General features: G+C 38.4%; 2 protein-coding genes across 9 annotated transcripts; one reads left to right on the forward strand and one right to left on the reverse strand.

The window, feature by feature from the left end:
* Positions 1–3,891: 3,891 nt before the first annotated feature.
* Positions 3,892–8,923, forward strand: LOC128602428 (interferon-induced protein 44-like). 8 transcript variants are annotated; one of them, XM_053616211.1, is made up of 5 exons: positions 3,892–4,249; positions 5,800–6,382; positions 6,544–6,718; positions 8,229–8,329; positions 8,539–8,923. In XM_053616211.1, exons 3-5 carry the CDS (start codon positions 6,544–6,546, stop codon positions 8,719–8,721), a joined length of 459 nt encoding a protein of 152 aa, XP_053472186.1. In that variant the 5' UTR covers positions 3,892–4,249; positions 5,800–6,382; the 3' UTR covers positions 8,722–8,923. The 8 variants fall into 8 exon arrangements, with proteins under 8 accessions (XP_053472186.1, XP_053472188.1, XP_053472187.1 ...); XM_053616213.1 differs by having other exon boundaries at positions 5,800–6,030; XM_053616212.1 differs by having other exon boundaries at positions 5,800–5,970.
* Positions 8,924–13,032: 4,109 nt separating this feature from the next.
* On the reverse strand, positions 13,033–17,774 carry LOC128602363 (interferon-induced protein 44-like). Its single transcript, XM_053616121.1, has 6 exons — positions 17,767–17,774; positions 17,460–17,652; positions 16,497–16,643; positions 16,050–16,221; positions 14,124–14,224; positions 13,033–13,851 (listed from the first exon to the last, which is right to left on the reverse strand). The coding sequence occupies exons 1-6, from the start codon at positions 17,772–17,774 to the stop codon at positions 13,675–13,677; spliced, it is 798 nt and encodes a 265-aa protein (XP_053472096.1). The 3' UTR covers positions 13,033–13,674.
* Positions 17,775–18,097: the final 323 nt, after the last annotated feature.

Here is an 18,097-nt window from a genome sequence, read left to right on the forward strand (position 1 = left end):
GGCATTGATTCCCCATTGCACGCTGCAGGTTATTCCAGGTGGGACACAGAAATAAAAACAATAGTCCAAAGTATATAAAATGGCACCACCACATCGCAATCATAATGGCACTAAAAACAATGTAACTTAAAAAACTCGCAGTTATTTAAAACACTATGACTTAAAATAACAAACAAACAAACAAAAAAAAAAACAGTAATAGAAGCGGCAGCAACATGCGCCAGCATACCCTGTCACCAGAACCGGAAGTGATCAAGTTGTGGTCTGATCTGCCCAGAGGGGGAAGGGCGGTGGAGCTGTATGTTCCCTTCACATTGGCATACAGCTGGTCCAAGATTACATTTTCCCTTGTTTTGCATTTTACATACTGTGTGAAGTTTGTAAGGGTTTTAGAGAGGGCGACATGGTTGAAGCACATTTACATTTATTAATTTAGCAGACACTTTTATCCAAAGCAATTTACAAATGAGAAAATACAAGCAAATTAAGGCCCCGTTAATTATCATGAGTGAGTTTGGGTGTGTCTGACGTTTTGCAGTGGTGGAGTGGATGATGTCACAGGTGCGTGCTGCTACTGCCAATGGTGGAATGTACACAGTCACAATAATGGCATGAGAGAACTGCCTGGGCAAGTTCTATGGTCTCAGTCCTACAGCCAGTAGCTTTAGATCTGGAGTACACATGCTCTCCTTCACTGTTATGTGCCCAGCATTGCACCATTTTGAGGTGACAAAGATGGATATACCTCCTCCCTTCTTTTTACCACTATGTTTTCCTCTGTCTGCTCACACTAGTGTGAGGCCAGCTAGCTCGACCAAAGAATCAGGAATGTTCCCTGTTAGCCATGTCTCCGTGAAGCACAACAAACTGGCCTCCTTGTACTCGTGCTGGCTACTCGTCAGTGCTTCAATCTCATCTGACTTGTTGGCCAGTGATCTTACATTCCCCATAACAAATGATGGAAAGCAAGGTTCGAGTCTCCTTTTTCCTGGTGCAAAGTGCTATGTTTGGTAGAAATCCAACTCTGCTCATCACCCATGACCCTGTCACCGGTTCACCGGTTGTTCTTCCTTGGACCACTTTTGGTAGGTACTAACCACTGCATAGCCATCACAATTTGGCCCTTGTAAAACTCACTCAGATCCTTACGCTTGCCCATTTATCCTGCTTCCAACATATCAACTTCAAGAAGTGACTGCTCACACACGGCCTAATATATCCCGCCCCTCAACAGGTGCCATACAAGATAAACAATGTTATTCACTTTACCTGCCCACGGTTTAAACATTATGTCTGATCTGTGTATAAAATAGCTCCGATTAGTTCATAGTGTTAATGTCTTCATTATTAATTAAAAGGAAATGGTAGAAAATCTAAAAAATAATTAGCATGATGGTCTACAAACATTTCACTGGTTGTTGATGTCATTTCGTCTTTTAATTAACCCAAATATGCTGAAACAATTCAATGTGGCCCTCAGAAAGTTGCGTTTTTGCCTGTGTTTCAGTTAAACTGTCAACTTATTTGTCCCAAACAATGCAAAGGAACTCTTGAAATCTGAGTTAAGTGGATTTCAGCTTAACTATCCAGGAATCAGCCATTTCAGAATCCTGCTTCATGGACCCGTTGGGGCTGGGAGATCCTGCTTTATAAACTCCACGGAGAGCGTATTCAAAGGAAGAATTGTAGTCAAACAGAGGAAGTGACATCTGCTGGAGAGAGCTGCACAAAAACAATAAGAGCTGATACAGTGGTGTGCACATGATATTATTCTCATTACATTTCTGTAATAATGAGAATACGACAACAAATAAATCAACCATCCAACCAAAAATATGACACACACTCACATTTTTTATATATATAAGGCTGATGAAAAATTAGCAAATGATTAACCCACTAACCCCGTAAGGCCGAAAACCCGACTTGACAGTCTTTGACCTATTCCGGTAAGGACGATATACCGGCTTGGTCATCTATGCCAAGTACCCGTAAGGCCGATATAGCGGCTTTACAGTGTAAACGTTATCCCCGTAAGGCCAGTATACCGGCATTACTCTGCTGTGATACCTTACTTATTTAATTATTATTTTTGGACCCGGAAGGTTGATGACGTCATTATGCTGAAGATTACGCTGAATAAGCGTGAATGTAGTTGATGAACTTATGGTGTAATAGTAGAAGTTAACTAAAAATGCTCGTATGGTACTTCTAAATGAGTATAAGGATTTTAGTGAGCATTTTTTGTCATTTCTCTAGTTAAGAATTGTGCTCCAAGTGGAGTAAAAACACTGAACTTCTTCAATTTCAATGTAATATAATAATAAATAAAATAAAAAATAAAAATAAATACATTATTATAAGTTGTTTCAAGGCCTAAAAATGTTAAAATTAAAATGTTGATTTTGGGGCCAATTTTGGCCCGGGAACTCAGGGTTGGCATGCTGTTTCTATGGGGAATATAGGGTTGTAGGACATAATACCGTGGGAACTAAGGGGTAAGAGGGTTAATAATGAATTTCCGTACACATCCAACCAAAAATATCACACACACAAACACATGGCGTGGTGGTGGAAAAAATAAGCAAATAATGAATTTCCGTACACATCCAACCAAAAATATGACACATTTTTCCACATTATTTAACAGGATTTTAAGTGTTGTGTACTTAATTACCATAATTCTGAACACAAGTTTTTAAGTTGACAATCATTTTAAAATGACGTTGCTCCAGTTACATTTTCTCCAGTAGAATACAGAATTTTAAACCAGGAGAAATGACTAACTTGAAGTATAACAATAGTAACTAAAATCCGGTGTAGTTTACAATACAAATCTCATACTCAACATCTTTGCAGGTTTTATAGACATTAAAGCACTGAACGAAATGAGCAATATAGACAAAAAAGAAACACTCTGCGTCTACTACTTTTATCTCTCTCATAGAACTATCCACAGTCCAAAGGCTGCTAATTCTGCTCAAAGAGCAAACTGACTACAATGGAGCTAGAAGGCTATATGCACAGCAAAATCACCAATGTTGATTAAACACCCACAGTGTTGAATTCACACCCTACAGTGTTTATATGAGTCCATTGGACTCAAACACTCTGGGTGTCAATTCAACACTAGGGATTTTATTAAACTTGCCAAATGTATCATGTACCACTGAAATGATGAAATGAGTCAATGGGGCATGCCACTTGAGAATAATCCAGTGACCAGTATGAGGGAGTGAGAGCGATGACAAAATTTAACACACCTGCTCCCCATTCACAAATGCGACCTTGTAACACTAATAAGTCACATGACACCGGGGAGGGAAAATGGCTAACTGGGCCCAAATTGGACATTTTCACTTAGGGGTGTACTCACTTTTGGCGCCAGCAGTTTAGACATTAATGTCTGTATGTTGGGTTATTTTGAGGGGACAGCAAATTTACACTGTTACACAAGCTGTACACTCACTACTTCACATTGTAGCACAGTGTCATTTCTTCAGTGTTGTCACATGAAAAGATATCATCAAATATTTACAAAAATGTGAGGGGTGTACTCACTTTTGTGAGATCTCCGTCGTTATATATCTTAGTTTTGAAGCTGTGATCTAAGAAACATCAATATCGCTGCCGTCGCAGAGGCGAAGTTCCTGGAACTTCTTATAAGAAATTGCTCCATGTAATACTTCTCTCAATGTAATACACACATTTCTTAAATCATTGACTCCCTTCCATACAGACAGCAATACACAATGACTTTATATAATTCTAATTCTAAATCATTCACTCCCTTCCATAGAGAGCAATACACAATGACTTTATATAATTCTAATTCTAAATCATTCACTCCCTTCCATAGAGAGCAATACACGATGACTTCATAAAATTCTAATTCTAAATCATTCACTCCCTTCCATAGAGAGCAATACACGATGACTTCATAAAATTCTAATTCTAAATCATTCACTCCCTTCCATAGAGAGCAATACACGATGACTTCATAAAATTCTAATTCTAATTCTAAATTCTTGAAGATTCCTACCGGTCAGTGGTAAGGCTTCATTGGTCTTCACTCTGCACTAAAGGGCAAATTGCCTGTGTGTTAACACTTACTTCAGGGTGAAACTTTTCCACGAACGTCCTCCGGTTTGCTTGTTGTCCAGAAAACCTGAAGGACTCACGCAGCCCAGCCAGGAGACGCCAAATTGTCGTGAACATTAGACAACACTCGCAGACTCGTCCTCTGAAGGTAAAAAGGTTTCTTACAGAAAGATGGTTAATACAGGATAGAATAAAGCAGGAGAGAATAATGAGAGCGCTCTGAAGCGCTTGTACTAAAGCACTACTATAGATATGAAACGCAGAGCATGACATAAATCTGTGTACCGATAAGAAGCGGTTTGAGGCAGCTCAAACAGGCTTTGTTTTAGGATCTTGGACAGACGAACCTTGAACAGAAGAACACATATTAGGATTACAGTTCTTCCTAAATGGAGAAGGGTACCAAGTATGCATCGCTAAAATAAGAGTAATGTAATATTCTGTCTTTATGGAATATATTCGATTATGTTATGTTACTTTAGTTACAGTTAGAATAAGACAAAGATTTCACTCCCTTTCAGAGTTAATACACCGTAAATGTAAAACACTGACCAGGATGTCTCACATGTCAGTCTCAGTCCTCAGTCCTTCAGTCCAGCAGATCAGCTGTTTATAAATCAGATTTGAAAATCAGCAGAATTAGCAAGTTAGCCAAGTTCTTTGGTCTGTGGTTTGAAATGGTGCCTTGCTTTTCGTGCTGTCACCATTAATTACAGATTTAAGTGCGTTTTAATAACCTTTTGCAGCACAAAACATAACATCTAAAAATATGTAATATTGTATTAGAGATGTCTGAATGAAACAACAGATTGTTTACTTTTGAGGCCGTTGTCATTATTTGCATGATTATTAATTTCTGTATTATATAAATAAACTGTACCTGAGGTGTTAAAACTCTACATTAATATAAGACATTAATATAAGACCACTACTATAAAACTGCACAACAGCAGCTGATGTAAACACACAGGGCGTGCACCCGGAAATCACCGGACTTCCTGTAAAGAGTAAGCTCATGTTTAAGGGTGTAAAAATAACCGTAAAAACTTTCAGTTTCAGTTTACAGTAAATCATGCTCTTTCAAGAAAGGGGGTGTGTGTGTGTGTGTGTGTGTGCGCATCTGTGTGTGTGTGTGTGTGTGTGTGTGTGTCCTGTTATTATAGTTTAGAATCATCTGGTTTGTGTTTCTGTCGCTGTCACGTTCCTACTGCACTCTGGACTTTTCATATTCCATTAAATTAATAATTATAATGACGTTTGGACCTACTTATTTTTTAAGATTTATACCATTACACTAAACATGTTTTGACAGATACAAATAACACAAACACGAGTAATGTACAATACTGTTTCATAGTTCATACATAAATATGCAGGACTAAAACATCCAAAGAACGAATCATTTTTCATTAAAAACCAAGGTTAGGCTAGGCCTTGGGAAATAAACTTAAGGAAGAACACCTCCAAAGAGGGGGAAACAAAGGGTTACGCCACACTGGGCTTGAACCTGAGGCTGGAGGATGGAGAGACCAACGTGCAGCGCAGTGAACTACCAACCCTGCACAAACAGACCATGGAGTGGGCCTAGCCAAACGCTCACGAGGAGTAAACTGAAATAAAAGGACTGAAAAATAAGAGGACCGACTTACAAAGGAAATAAGTAAACTGAAGCCTTTTTTTGTTTTTGTTTTTTCTAAGCAAGGTGTTATGCCACGGCGAATTCGCGGCTACACCGCCGACAAGAACTACACTTCCCGTCCACGCCTGCGCTCGAGTTCGAGCTGGACATTGTAAGTTATCACGGACTTCTCACACGATGATTTCTGCGTCTCCCTGCTGCTGCCCTGCCCGCGCTTGTCTCCTCGCAAGGTAACGTGACACAAGGAACTGGAGAAAATCAGAGGAACCCCAAATGACAAGGTCCAAGAGGTTTGGTCTGACACAGCGGATTAGCCTCAGTAGAGCACTCAACAAGGAGAACTCCAAGACTAAACGTTTGATTAACGTTGCCACTAATCACTGAGGAGAACAAACTATTTTTTTTTTTTTTTTAACGTCACCAGCACTACAAATATCTTTAATTTTTTTTTAAATGTATTTACAATTTAAACTTCTGCTATGAGATATGCTATGTTCCACGGGCAACAATCCAGTATCTACAATTTAATGTTAATATTATTTACCCCACAGTGGTACTGAATGCTCGATTGGTCAGAAGGTATTAATGAATCTTTTATAACAGGAACTCTGACAGTAGTTCCAGCCACAAGATAAAACACAGGTTTATATTAATGAGAGTCATTCTAATTCTTCACTATTTCTAGAGTAACAACTTACAGAGTAACAAAATACAGAGACTTTTACATTTTTCCCTTGTGTTTTATTTCTTTCATAATATTTATGGTCTTCAGCATCAGTCGTTATATGTTTGTATTTTTGTAGATGGAGACGTGCAGGAATCTGCTGGGTATTCCAGTGAACCACATCTTCCCTGTTAAAAACTACCATGAGGAGATGGACACAGACGATGACATGGATGCTGTGATTCTCAAAGCACTGGATCAGATCGTGAGCGTCGCCTGTGACGCACTGAGAAAAAAGACATCTCTGACCTCTGGTGAAAAATCTGAGTAAGGTCTCAGATCCCAAACGCCTCAGTGGCATTAGTGCAACACAGAGTGCTTTACAAAGCATTAAAAACACATTAGGATTACAGTTATTCCTAAATGGAGAAGGGTACCAAGTATGCATCGCTAAAATAAGAGTAATGTAATATTCTGTCTTTATGGAATATATTCGATTATGTTATGTTACTTTAGTTACAGTTAGAATAAGACAAAGATTTCACTCCCTTTCAGAGTTAATACACCGTAAATGTAAGACTCTGACCAGGATGTCTCAGTCTCAGTCCTTCAGTCCAGCAGATCAGCTGTTTATAAATCAGATTTGAAAATCAGCAGAATTATCATGTTAGCCAAGTTCTTTGGTCTGTGGTTTGAAATCGTGCCTTGCTTTTCGTGCTGTCGCCATTAATTACAGATTTAAGTGCATTTTAATAACCTTTTGCAGCACAAAACATAACATCTAAAAATATGTAATATTGTATTAGAGATGTCTGAATGAAACAACAGATTGTTTACTTTTGAGGCCGTTGTCATTATTTGCATGATTATTAATTTCTGTATTATATAAATAAACTGTACCTGAGGTGTTAAAACTCTACATTAATATAAGACATTAATATAAGACCACTACTACAAAACTGCACAACAGCAGCTGATGTAAACACACAGGGCGTGCACCCGGAAATCACCGGACTTCGTGTAAAGAGTAAGCTCATGTTTAAGGGTGTAAAAAATAACCGTAAAAACTTTCAGTTTCAGTTTACAGTAAATCATGCTCTTTCAAGAAAGGGGTGTGTGTGTGCGCGCATCTGTGTGTGCGCGCATCTGTGTGTGCGCGCATCTGTGTGGGTGTGTGTGTATGTGGGTGTGTGTGTGTGCGTGTGTGTGTGTGTGCGTGTCCTGTTATTATAGTTTAGAATCATCTCGAAATGTTTTTTTTTTATATATATATATATATATTGGCCCAATTATTCCCCAAAAACATACCACTGTGTCTGATTTGGTCCGAAGGTGTTGATTGTTTTTCTATAACAGCAGCCCTGACTGTAGTTCTGACTGCAAAACAAATCACAAGTTTAGATTAATCCGTTCATTCTAATAGTTTCTATAGTAACAACTCACACAGGGACTTTTATTTGTTCTCTGGAAGGAGTCTCCAGTTTCAACACTTTGTAACAGTCAGAGGTAAAGCTGCAACAGAGTTTTCTGATCTTCAGGACAGAGGAGATTATGATTAGTGGTTTCTCAGTAACACGACAAGCTGTGATTTTTATCTTATTAACATCAGGGGAGAAAATAAAGAGAGAGACTCGTAAGAGAAACTGTTAATTAATTTATTAAAGTTAAAACTTTAATTAATAAAAATTGTAATCAGTGAGAAATGACTGTGATAAGAATTAAACACTGCAGGACGTGCTGTTATAGGAAAATCATCTTCATATCATATTAGAATTCCTGTTTTAGTCTTATTGTAGATAATAAACTGTTCATCCTATTGTACAGATTTGCCTCAAGTTATCATCATGACAAAAGTGGATGAAGCCTGTCCACTGGTTAAAGAGGACCTAAGAAAGGTCTACACCAGCAAGAAGATCAAAGAAAAGGTAATTGTGTAATAAAATGGTGTATATTAGGATTGTAACTGATTACAATATTGGGATTGAACAGATATGTTCTCAATGAATGTAAATACTGATATGAATAGAAGGAACTTCTATTTATTTGGCTCTTTTTTTAATTTTTAAAAACCGATTTTTACAATTTATCGGTTAAATAAATTGTTTGATTCATTGTTTTTTCTATATATTTTCAGATGCAGGAGTGTAGTAATCTGCTGGGTATTCCACTGAGCAACATCTTCCCTGTGAAGAACTACCACGAGGAGGTGGATAAGAACGATGACATGGATGTTCTGATCCTCAAGGCGCTCGATCAGATCGTGAATCTCGCCAACGATGCTCTGGAAAACCAAAACCCTAGTGAGAAATCTGAGTGAAGGCTTTTTTTTGTTCTTTTCCACCCCTGCACCAGTGCAGAGTATTTGACAGTGAAAAGACATGAAATTGTGTCTAAAGTACATTATTAAAGTAAAGCTAATTTCTTCTACTGTAATCATAACTGGTTTGTGTTTCTGTCGCTGTCACGTTCCTACTGCACTCTGGACTTTTTATATTCCATTAAATTAATAAATATAATGATGTTTGGTCCTACTTATTTTTTAAGATTTATACCATTACACTAAACATGTTTTGACAGATACAAATAACACAAACACGAGTAATGTACAATACTGTTTCATAGTTCATACATAAATATGCAGGACTAAAACATCCAAAGAACGAATCCTCTTTCATTAACTACCAAGGAACACTGACTAACTACTCTCTCAGTAATTAGGGCTAGGCCTCGGGAAATAAACTTAAGGAAGAACACCTCCAAAGAGGGGGAAACAAAGGGTTACACCACACTGGACTTGAACCTGAGGCTGGAGGATTGAGAGACCAACGTGCAGCGTAGTGAACTACCAACCCTGCACAAACAGACCATGGAGTGGGCCTAGCCAAACGCTCACGAGGAGTAAACTGAAAAATAAAGTCAGAGAGGACCGACTTACAAAGGAAATAAGTAAACAAGTTTTTTTTAAAGCAAGGAACTGGAGAAAACCAGAGGAACCCCAAGAGACAAGGTCCAAGAGGTTTGGTCTGACACAGCGAGAAAGCTTCAGAGAGACGGGAAACCTGAGAGATAAACTCGAGAGTGTTTACAAAATTACCGGCTTATCCTCAATACAGCACTCAACAAGGAGAACTCAAGACTAAACATTTGATTAACATGTAAGAAGCCCTTCAAGCCCTTCAGGATAGTCACAGGTGGAGCTGGTTGCTACTCATCACTGAGGGGACAAACAAAAATTGGTTGGTTTTTTTTACATGTCACCAGCACAAATTCTACAAATATACTTTTATTTAATAAAACAATGTATTTACAATTGAAACATCTGCTATGAGATGTTCCACTGGCAACAATCCAGTACCTACAATTTAATGTTAATATTATTTACCCCACAGTGGTACTGAATGTTCGATTGGTCAGAAGGTATTAATGAATCTTTTATAACAGGAACTCTGACAGTAGTTCCAGCCACAAGATAAACCACCAGTTTATATTAATGAGACTCAATCTAATTCTTCACTATTTCTATAGTAACAACTTACAGAGTAACAAAAATACAGAGACTTTTGTGGTGGACTCTTCACATTCAGTAATGTCAGGGATTTCCCCCGAGCCGGAGAGCTCAGCGCACATAAGTGACTCGTTTCATGTAAGTCATCAAGCGTGTTTACATTGCCAGACATCGAGTTGAAGAAAGAAGCCTCCTGAGAGAAGCTCTTGGTCTGTGAGACAAAAATTCCTTTCAAGAGGAAGTGGATAATAATACATGCACTCTCAGTGATAACTCACTTAGACAAGCATCCCTGATATACAGCCAGGATTGAGGTTCTAGATCCTGTAGCAAATTCTCCTGTGTTATTTGACCCAATGTGTGGAGTTTAGCTGTCAGATAAGGAGTGTCTTGAGTGTCATTTTTACTCTGTGAAGGTCGTGTCTGAATGACGTATGACATTATGAGGCTTGCGGATATATAGTCTTTCAAATGGGAAGTACCCCATCGAGGCTTGTGGGACCTCTCTGAATGCAAACCACTTATCCCAAATCCGAGCATCTCTAATAATTCGTACAAAGTGTAGGTGACACAATTTGCTTAACCCGCTGGAAGTAACAGAAAGCGATGCCCTCCTGCATTATAATGGCCTGACAAGGTCGGTACCAATTCTTTTGAGGAAGACCTTGATCAATGGAAGGGGTGGACACACGATTCACCGGCTTAAATTGCAGTGCATGCCCGGCCAATAGCAAAGGATTACCTCTTATCCTGAATCAACAATCTTCGATGTGCTCTTGGTGTCATTTTGACTGGGCGTCCAATTCATGGTAGAGTAGCAACAGTCCCAAAGTGTAAGGGAAAGGAAAGGGTGCCAATCCATTGCAGGGCACAATCCCACACACACGTTCATACACTATGGACACCTTGGACATGCTAATCAGCCTGCTATGCATGTCTTTGGAAGGGGGGAGGAAACCGGAGTACCTGGAGGAACCCTCACAGCACGGGGAGAAAACATGCAAACTGTGCACACACAGGGCAGCGGTGGGAATGGAACCCCTGACCCTGGAGGTGTGAGGCGAACATGCTAGTCAGTACATTCTGAATTAAATATTAAAATGAAAAATAAAAATAAAGCTATTTATCTTTATAGCACAAGCGTGAATCATTCGAGGGTGCAGTACACTTTAATTTAACAACCGGTTAATTAGCAAAAAATTATTCATATGCTTGTTTCACTTATCAAGGCCATCTTCTGTGTGAACATTTGACTGCAATACGTTTGACAGCCCTCACACAATTTTAATATTACTTATCACTATAATAAATTGTCTATTTGGTCATTTTTTTCAGATGCAAGAGTGTAGTAAGCTGCTGGGTATTCCAGTTAACTACATCTTTCCTGTGAAGCTCTACCACGAGGAGATGGACACGAATGATGACATAGATGTCCTGATCCTCAAGGCACTTGAACAGATTGTGAGCCTTGCTATTGATGCCCTGAAAAACCAAACCTCAAACCGATCTGGGACAAACTGCTGTAATTGTTCTTTTTGCTTATAATAAATATCCCATAATGTAACGTGGTAACATGCTAGGGAAACCAGTACATGTTTAAGATAATTTCAGGAACTGCTCATAGAAGTGATTAAGTATCATCATTATTAGGCGTCTTTAATCTGTATCCACAATGAGAGGGGACTCGCACCGTATTTTAGCTAAGGTCTGCAATCTCACTGCTTCCTAATTAACCGGACCTGTGGCTAGGCTATTCATAGCTAACTTACATCCTTAACCACATTACTAGCAGTACTGACCACAAAGACCTCAGTACTCCTCAAACTGTGTGTGTACAAACAGCTATTTGCTCATATTTAGCTTGCGCAAATTAAACAACTAGTGTAAACATCAAGTGTGAACAAATCTTTTTTTTTATCTAGCCTTCTTAGCAAGTGAAGGGTCCAATATGCTGTCCAGTACCATGTTGTGGTTGCCCGTAAATCTAATTGATTAGGCTACAAAGTGGTAGCTAACATCATTTATCAATGTAATTTTATTAGCATACTAGCTAAATTAGCTATTTAAATGTTTTAACACAGACTAAGAAAATCAAGATCATGTTTATGATCATTTTATCCTTTGTGTGTGTGTGTGTGTGTGTGTATGGGTGTGCGGGTGTGTGTGTGTGTGTGTGTGTGTGGTTGTGTGTGGTTGTGCCTCAACAGAAAGTCAGGAAGTCACTTGTATTGGATTTTGATTCATCTGAAAATAATCAGATGAATCAGTTCTCCAGGGACTGCTGTCTTGTGTGTGTTCTTTTTCAAATGAAATGCTAGCTTTCTTACTTTTTTACACAAGTCCTTGGGTTAGTGCTAGGTTTTTTTTGTTTTGTTTTGTTTTGTCTTTACAAGTTTTCCTTATCTGCCAAATAGAGAGGCTTTCTTTGTGCACACAGATGATGCTAGAAACTTTCGCAAAACTTACTTTCTTCTTCTTAGTCATTTTTGCAATTCCTTTTAACCAGCTGGTCCCAATGTTATTTATAGTGGCTATATGTAGTCAGTTACCTTCAATTTCATTCAGGTCCCCTGGCAGGGTAACCACAATGTGTGCAGTAGTTCATTAAATTAACTATGGCTTAACTGTGTCAACCAGGTTAATCTTAAGTGTCCAAATACCTTATTATGACCAGTATTCAGTATCCTATCTATATATCTTATCTATATATCTATATATACTATCTATATATCCTATCTATATATGTTCCGTATACCTCGACTAGATGTGCTGTACATTTCAACTTTATTGTGCTTGGTCTTGTCAGCATTTCCACATATCTGCGTGTTCGTGATTCTGAAAAAAATGTTTACATATATTAAATTATCAAGATACAGTATCACTGGTAGTTACATATTTATACAACAAACCCATTTAAATGTGTTATTTATTTAGATTAAAAGAGAGGCCAATATGGGAACAAGTGTTTACAACTGCTATAATGTGAATGATAACTTGTTTTGTGGACATCTCACGATTAAACAATTCAACGTAACTACAAATGGATAAAATATGATGTTGGGTTTTTATTCATAAGAAATTGTAATAACGGCAAATTGCTGTTAAATACAGTACACTGTTGCTTTCAAGTGTGGCATTCGCATTTGGAATCTGTTGCTGTTAGCTCTCAATGGGAAGTCCAAAATGTTGTCACTGGCAGTGAAATATAACATCATTAGGCTGAAACAAACAATGAAAACAAACCCAACAGAGAGATAGCAGAAACAGTAGGTGTGGCCAAATCAATTACTTGGTAGTTTCTTAAAAATGAAGAATGCACTGGTGAGCTCAGGAACATAAAAGACCATGGAAAACAACTGTGGTGGATAACAGAAGAATTCTTCCCCTGCTGAAAGAAGGAGTTTCCCTCCTTGTGAAGGAGACAAACTCCTTCACAACAGTTGGCCAGATCAAGAATATCCTCAAGGATGTAGGCATATCTGTGTCAAAGTCAACAATCAAGAGAAGACTTCACCAGACTAAATACCGAGGTTTTACCACAAGATGTTAAGCACTGGTTTGCCAAAAACTTTTTTAAAAACACATCTAGAACAACATACTACGAACAGATGAGATGAAGATCAACTTGTACAACTTGATCAACTTGAATGATGCAAACGAGACGAGTATGAAGAAGGGAGAAGTTAAAGAATAAAGTACAGTACACACCTAAACTAAGGTTGACCTCAATCCACATTTCAATGTATATTTTTATATCGCTCATTACTACTCATCTTTTTCCATCTCACGTTCCACATAGTCATTGGCAAAATTTAGAATATCTCTCAATGCCGTGAGGAGGAGCATGTCGATTACTAGATCTTGGGTGATGGATTCAGAGTAGTTCTTCACAGGGTAGATGGCGTTTAATGGGATGCCCATGTTATCATTGCATTTATCCACCTGAGGAAATAAAGATCAGCATGCATTATATGGAGAAATAGAGAAGACTGTTGGAGACATGATTTAGTAAGGAATGGGAATGAGATCATTAAGATATGGGAATGAGATAAAGTCATGACCACTTAAATCTAACATGAACCTTGTGGGGACCTGGCAAAGGGTTCAAAGTGTGAAATGTTGCTGTAAATGGGGGTCTATTGCTTGTGCTAAAACATGCCAAGACACACACACACACACACACACACACACACACACACACACACACTAATTACCTTCTCTTTGATCTTCTTGCTGTAGTAGATTTTCTTTAAATCCTGGCTAACCATCTCACAGGCTTTATCCACCCTGGTCATGACGATGACTTGAGGGATTCCTACAAAATCAAAATTAAATTCTTGAATACTCAAACAATGTTCATGCTTGGTTTCCTTTATTTTCTGCTCTAGCTAAACCCTGAACACTTACCAAGATAATTGTAGTTGGGAAAACAGACACTGGCGAGGAAACAAGTGTTTTTTTTTCTATAACCTAACTTCATTTGTAGAGGGTCCACAGTATTAAACGTAACTATAAATAGGTAAAGACAGTGACATATTGTTACTGTAAAATGTTGTTGTCTCAATAATAAGTGCTAATTCACAGCCACTTATAAATGGATTGATACATTTGTGGAATTGTTGATATGGTGAAGTTTCCTGTAAGGAGAATGTAAGGGTCAGGCCACACCGGCCCTGGCCAGCTGCTTCTCAGTATTTACTGACAACTGCCTCCACCTTATTTAAGGGCTGTTACAGGACATTGCTCCGCTGAGGACGTCGCTCTGCCTCCCTGTCCCGCAGTAAACACCACTACAGAACACAGTCTTGCTATGGATGTCACTCCATCTCCCTGCACCGCCTCGGACGTCACTATGCCTTACTCCACTTCGGATGTCATTCCTCCTTCCTACTCCACTGAGGACATCTCTCTGCTTCCCTGCTCCACTGCGGACATCGCTCCTCCTCTCTGCTTAGCAGTGTACTTTACTCCCAGAGCCAGATGGTCTTTGTGGGGCCTAATGCCCCAGTATAGTGATGGAGGAGACGTTAAACCGAGGTCCTGACTCTCTGTGGTCATTAAAAATCCCACATTCCCCCACTGGCCCTTATCTATCATGGCCCCCTACTAATCTCCATCCCTGAATTGGCTACATCACTCTCCTCTCCACTAATAGCTGGTGTGTGGTGGGCGGTCTGGCACACTATGCCTGCCGTTGCATCATCCAGGTGGATGCTACACACTGGTGATTACTGAGAAGATTCCTGCATACTATGTAAAGCGCTTTGAGTGCCTAGAAAAGTGCTATATAAATGTAAGCAATTATTATTATTACTTATTAAATTATCATGATTAATTATTTATTCATTTAAAATGTATTACTACTATTATCTCTTGCTATTCAGAGGATGCCTCAACCCTCTCTTGCTTTGTGGAGAACGTCGCTCCCCCCTCTGGCCTTGTGATGGAAGTCGCTCCCCTTCTGCCTCCGAGGAGAATGTTGCTACCAAACTTCGCTCCTTAGAGTGGCAACATTACAGATGTTTAGTCGACGTTTATGGAAGGAGTGTCCAGTTTCAGTACTTTGCAACAGCCAGAGATAAAGTTGTAGGTAGAAATTTGACATTTAAGATTTTTTGGTAGCATGAAAAACCTCTAATTTTTCCTCTCGATTTAATTGAAAAAGACTTAAAAAAAAAAAAAAAAAGAAGAAGAAGAAAAACAGGTTATTTATAGCTCCCATGATGTAAGTGAAAATAGGAACTAACTTGTTTCATGTATGTTCTCTAAACAGTTTTTATTTTTTTAAGTTTAATGTGTTCTTTCATTTTTTGATATTGGATATTGTATTTCATAATGTAAATATATATATACACAATTTTATATATATATATATATATATATATATATATATATATATATATATATATATATATATATATGGTGTTTTTAATTGTTATAATGTTCTATTTTATCTGGGGGGTATCAATGTCTTATTGGCACCATTGCCCATGAAAAACCCATATCTGTTGACCACTACCCTACACAGATTTCCAGCTGGCTTTAGTAACACATATGGGTTAAAATAATAATCAGTAACGGGTTCGGGGCAAAGCTAGAGCAGAAAAAAAACTGAAATCATAATGAATCATATATTTTACCCAACAGGCTAGCACTCTCTCGAACGAGCCTCAATTCATCAAAGACCTTGCCGTCCATTCTTGAAACAGAGTCCGCAGACAGAATGCACACCAGACAGTGAACCTTATCACGCAAAGTTGGGTTCTTTTTGTATTTTGGGTCGTGATCGGTTATGGCTGCCCCAGGATTAAACTACAACATGAAAAAAAAAGTTAATTTTGAATTATAAAGATTAAATTAAAACCAGTTTAACCACAAGCGAGATTTTGCACGTTGTGCTCAGTAGAAAGATCCATCCATCCATCCATCTTCTACCGCTTACTCCTTTCTCAAGGTCGCGGGGATCCTGGATTCAATCCCAGGGAGCATCGGGCACAAGGCGAGCAGTAGAAAGATTTCATTTACTTATTTTTTAAGTCATCTTTACTTTACAGCATTTCTTTGCACAGTACTCTATACGTACTTACGATGTACTCATCTGAAATGTGTCCCAAAAATGCCTTGATGATGTCTTCATGTTTTATTCCTCCATCTGTCGATTCAATCCCCATGATGTCAACGATCTCCAGAGGATAACGCTCACCTCGGCCCTTCTTCAGCTTGTGTATGTTCATCTAAATTACGTTTAAACATGGTTAGGCAAATCGTCTTTAACCTTTAATTACCATAACAATTACTATAGGAGTGAGGAGGAGGATGCAGGTGTGTGAAATTCTAACCTACTGCAAACACTTGTCAGCATTATACCTATATACAATGACAAATTCATATTAAGTTAACGCATGCTCAAGAATAATGAGAACATAATAATGAGGAATAATGAGAACATAATAATGAGTTCTAGCAACCAAAAAAACAATGAAAACCACAAGGTTTTCACATTATCTCTGATTTTATTTTATGTTTTGCTTGAAAGCAAGAGCTTGTGTTTAAAGGCGGTGTACTAGATAGATAGATAGATCTCTACTCAACAGAATCTGGCAACCTCTGGTGTAGGTCACCTTTTAGACTCAAGTCCCCAGCTCTGAATACAATCCTTTGCGGATTTTGTTTACATACTGATTAGGACTCTGATAAAGAAAAAATGTGCCCAGACATAACCGGACATGAAGGAGTGGGAGAGGAGGTGTCTGAAATGGAGGACAAGGCTGAAAATGATGCAGACTAGGAAAGATCTGTTGAGGGAGACCCAGGAGAACCATCTGTTCAGCAGAATGAGCTCTGCTGAAGTGGAAGGACATTTATAGGATATACTTTTAATAATTTAACCCTGTTTTGCAGCTGTGGAAATGATGGAACTTATTTATTCTAGTGACTTGGCCATTTTTCAGTGTCCACAATGAAACAAACTATTATTCTTAATTCAACGGTTATTATAAATATTAGTATCATGTGTACATCTCTGTACCTCGTAATTGGTTGTTACTTACTTTTTTTGTGAAGCTTTTTCCTGTAAGTGTGGAGTTTTCCAGAGCAATCATGGCGTTCCGGCCTGAGAGGACCCTCTGGACTGAGTTGATGAAGGATGATTTCCCAACTCCAGTCGGTCCATACAGCACAATTCTGAGGACCTCGGTGCTGGGCTTGAATTCTTTCACTTCGTGCAGTATTTCCTCTCTTTCACTGTCAGCAGAAAGAGTTTTGTAAGAAGACTAAAGTCATTCAAATATATATTTACATAATAGGCTGGCTAAGTAATTGCTTATGTAATGAAACGAATTGAACACAGATTCTTACCAGTCCATTTTTCTCAGAATCACAGAATGATAGATTTGATCAGTATCCTCATCCTCCTGGCTAAAACAATATGGAGCTTACCCTTTGTTTTAAATATGATATTTTAAAGCACAGGATTTACATTTAAATGAAAGGTGAATTATAAATAAAAACATTCATTCATTCATTCTGCACCGGATCGTATCCCAAGCCTAATTCAGGGGCACTGGGCGCAACGTTTGGGAATACAAATATGCGAGGAAAAATATTACTAATAATAATACGGAGATGATATGTTTATTAGTATTAGCTTCATGACTCATTATTACCCCACATAAAACATACAAAAAAA

The sequence above is a fragment of the Ictalurus furcatus genome, chromosome 26 (assembly GCF_023375685.1).
Source record: "Ictalurus furcatus strain D&B chromosome 26, Billie_1.0, whole genome shotgun sequence".
NCBI lineage: Eukaryota > Metazoa > Chordata > Actinopteri > Siluriformes > Ictaluridae > Ictalurus > Ictalurus furcatus.

Coding starts and splice junctions, on each gene's coding strand:
- LOC128602428 (XM_053616211.1), top strand. CDS start 6,544: ATGGAGACGTGCAGGAATCTGCTGGGTATTCCAGTGAACCACATCTTC. Junction 6,719..8,228: donor AAAGACATCTCTGACCTCTG/GTGAAAAATCTG, acceptor CCTATTGTACAG/ATTTGCCTCAAGTTATCATC. Junction 8,330..8,538: donor GCAAGAAGATCAAAGAAAAG/GTAATTGTGTAA, acceptor ATATATTTTCAG/ATGCAGGAGTGTAGTAATCT.
- LOC128602363 (XM_053616121.1), bottom strand. Junction 16,644..17,459: donor GAAAAAGCTTCACAAAAAAA/GTAAGTAACAAC, acceptor AACGTAATTTAG/ATGAACATACACAAGCTGAA. Junction 13,852..14,123: donor GCAAGAAGATCAAAGAGAAG/GTAATTAGTGTG, acceptor TTATTTCCTCAG/GTGGATAAATGCAATGATAA.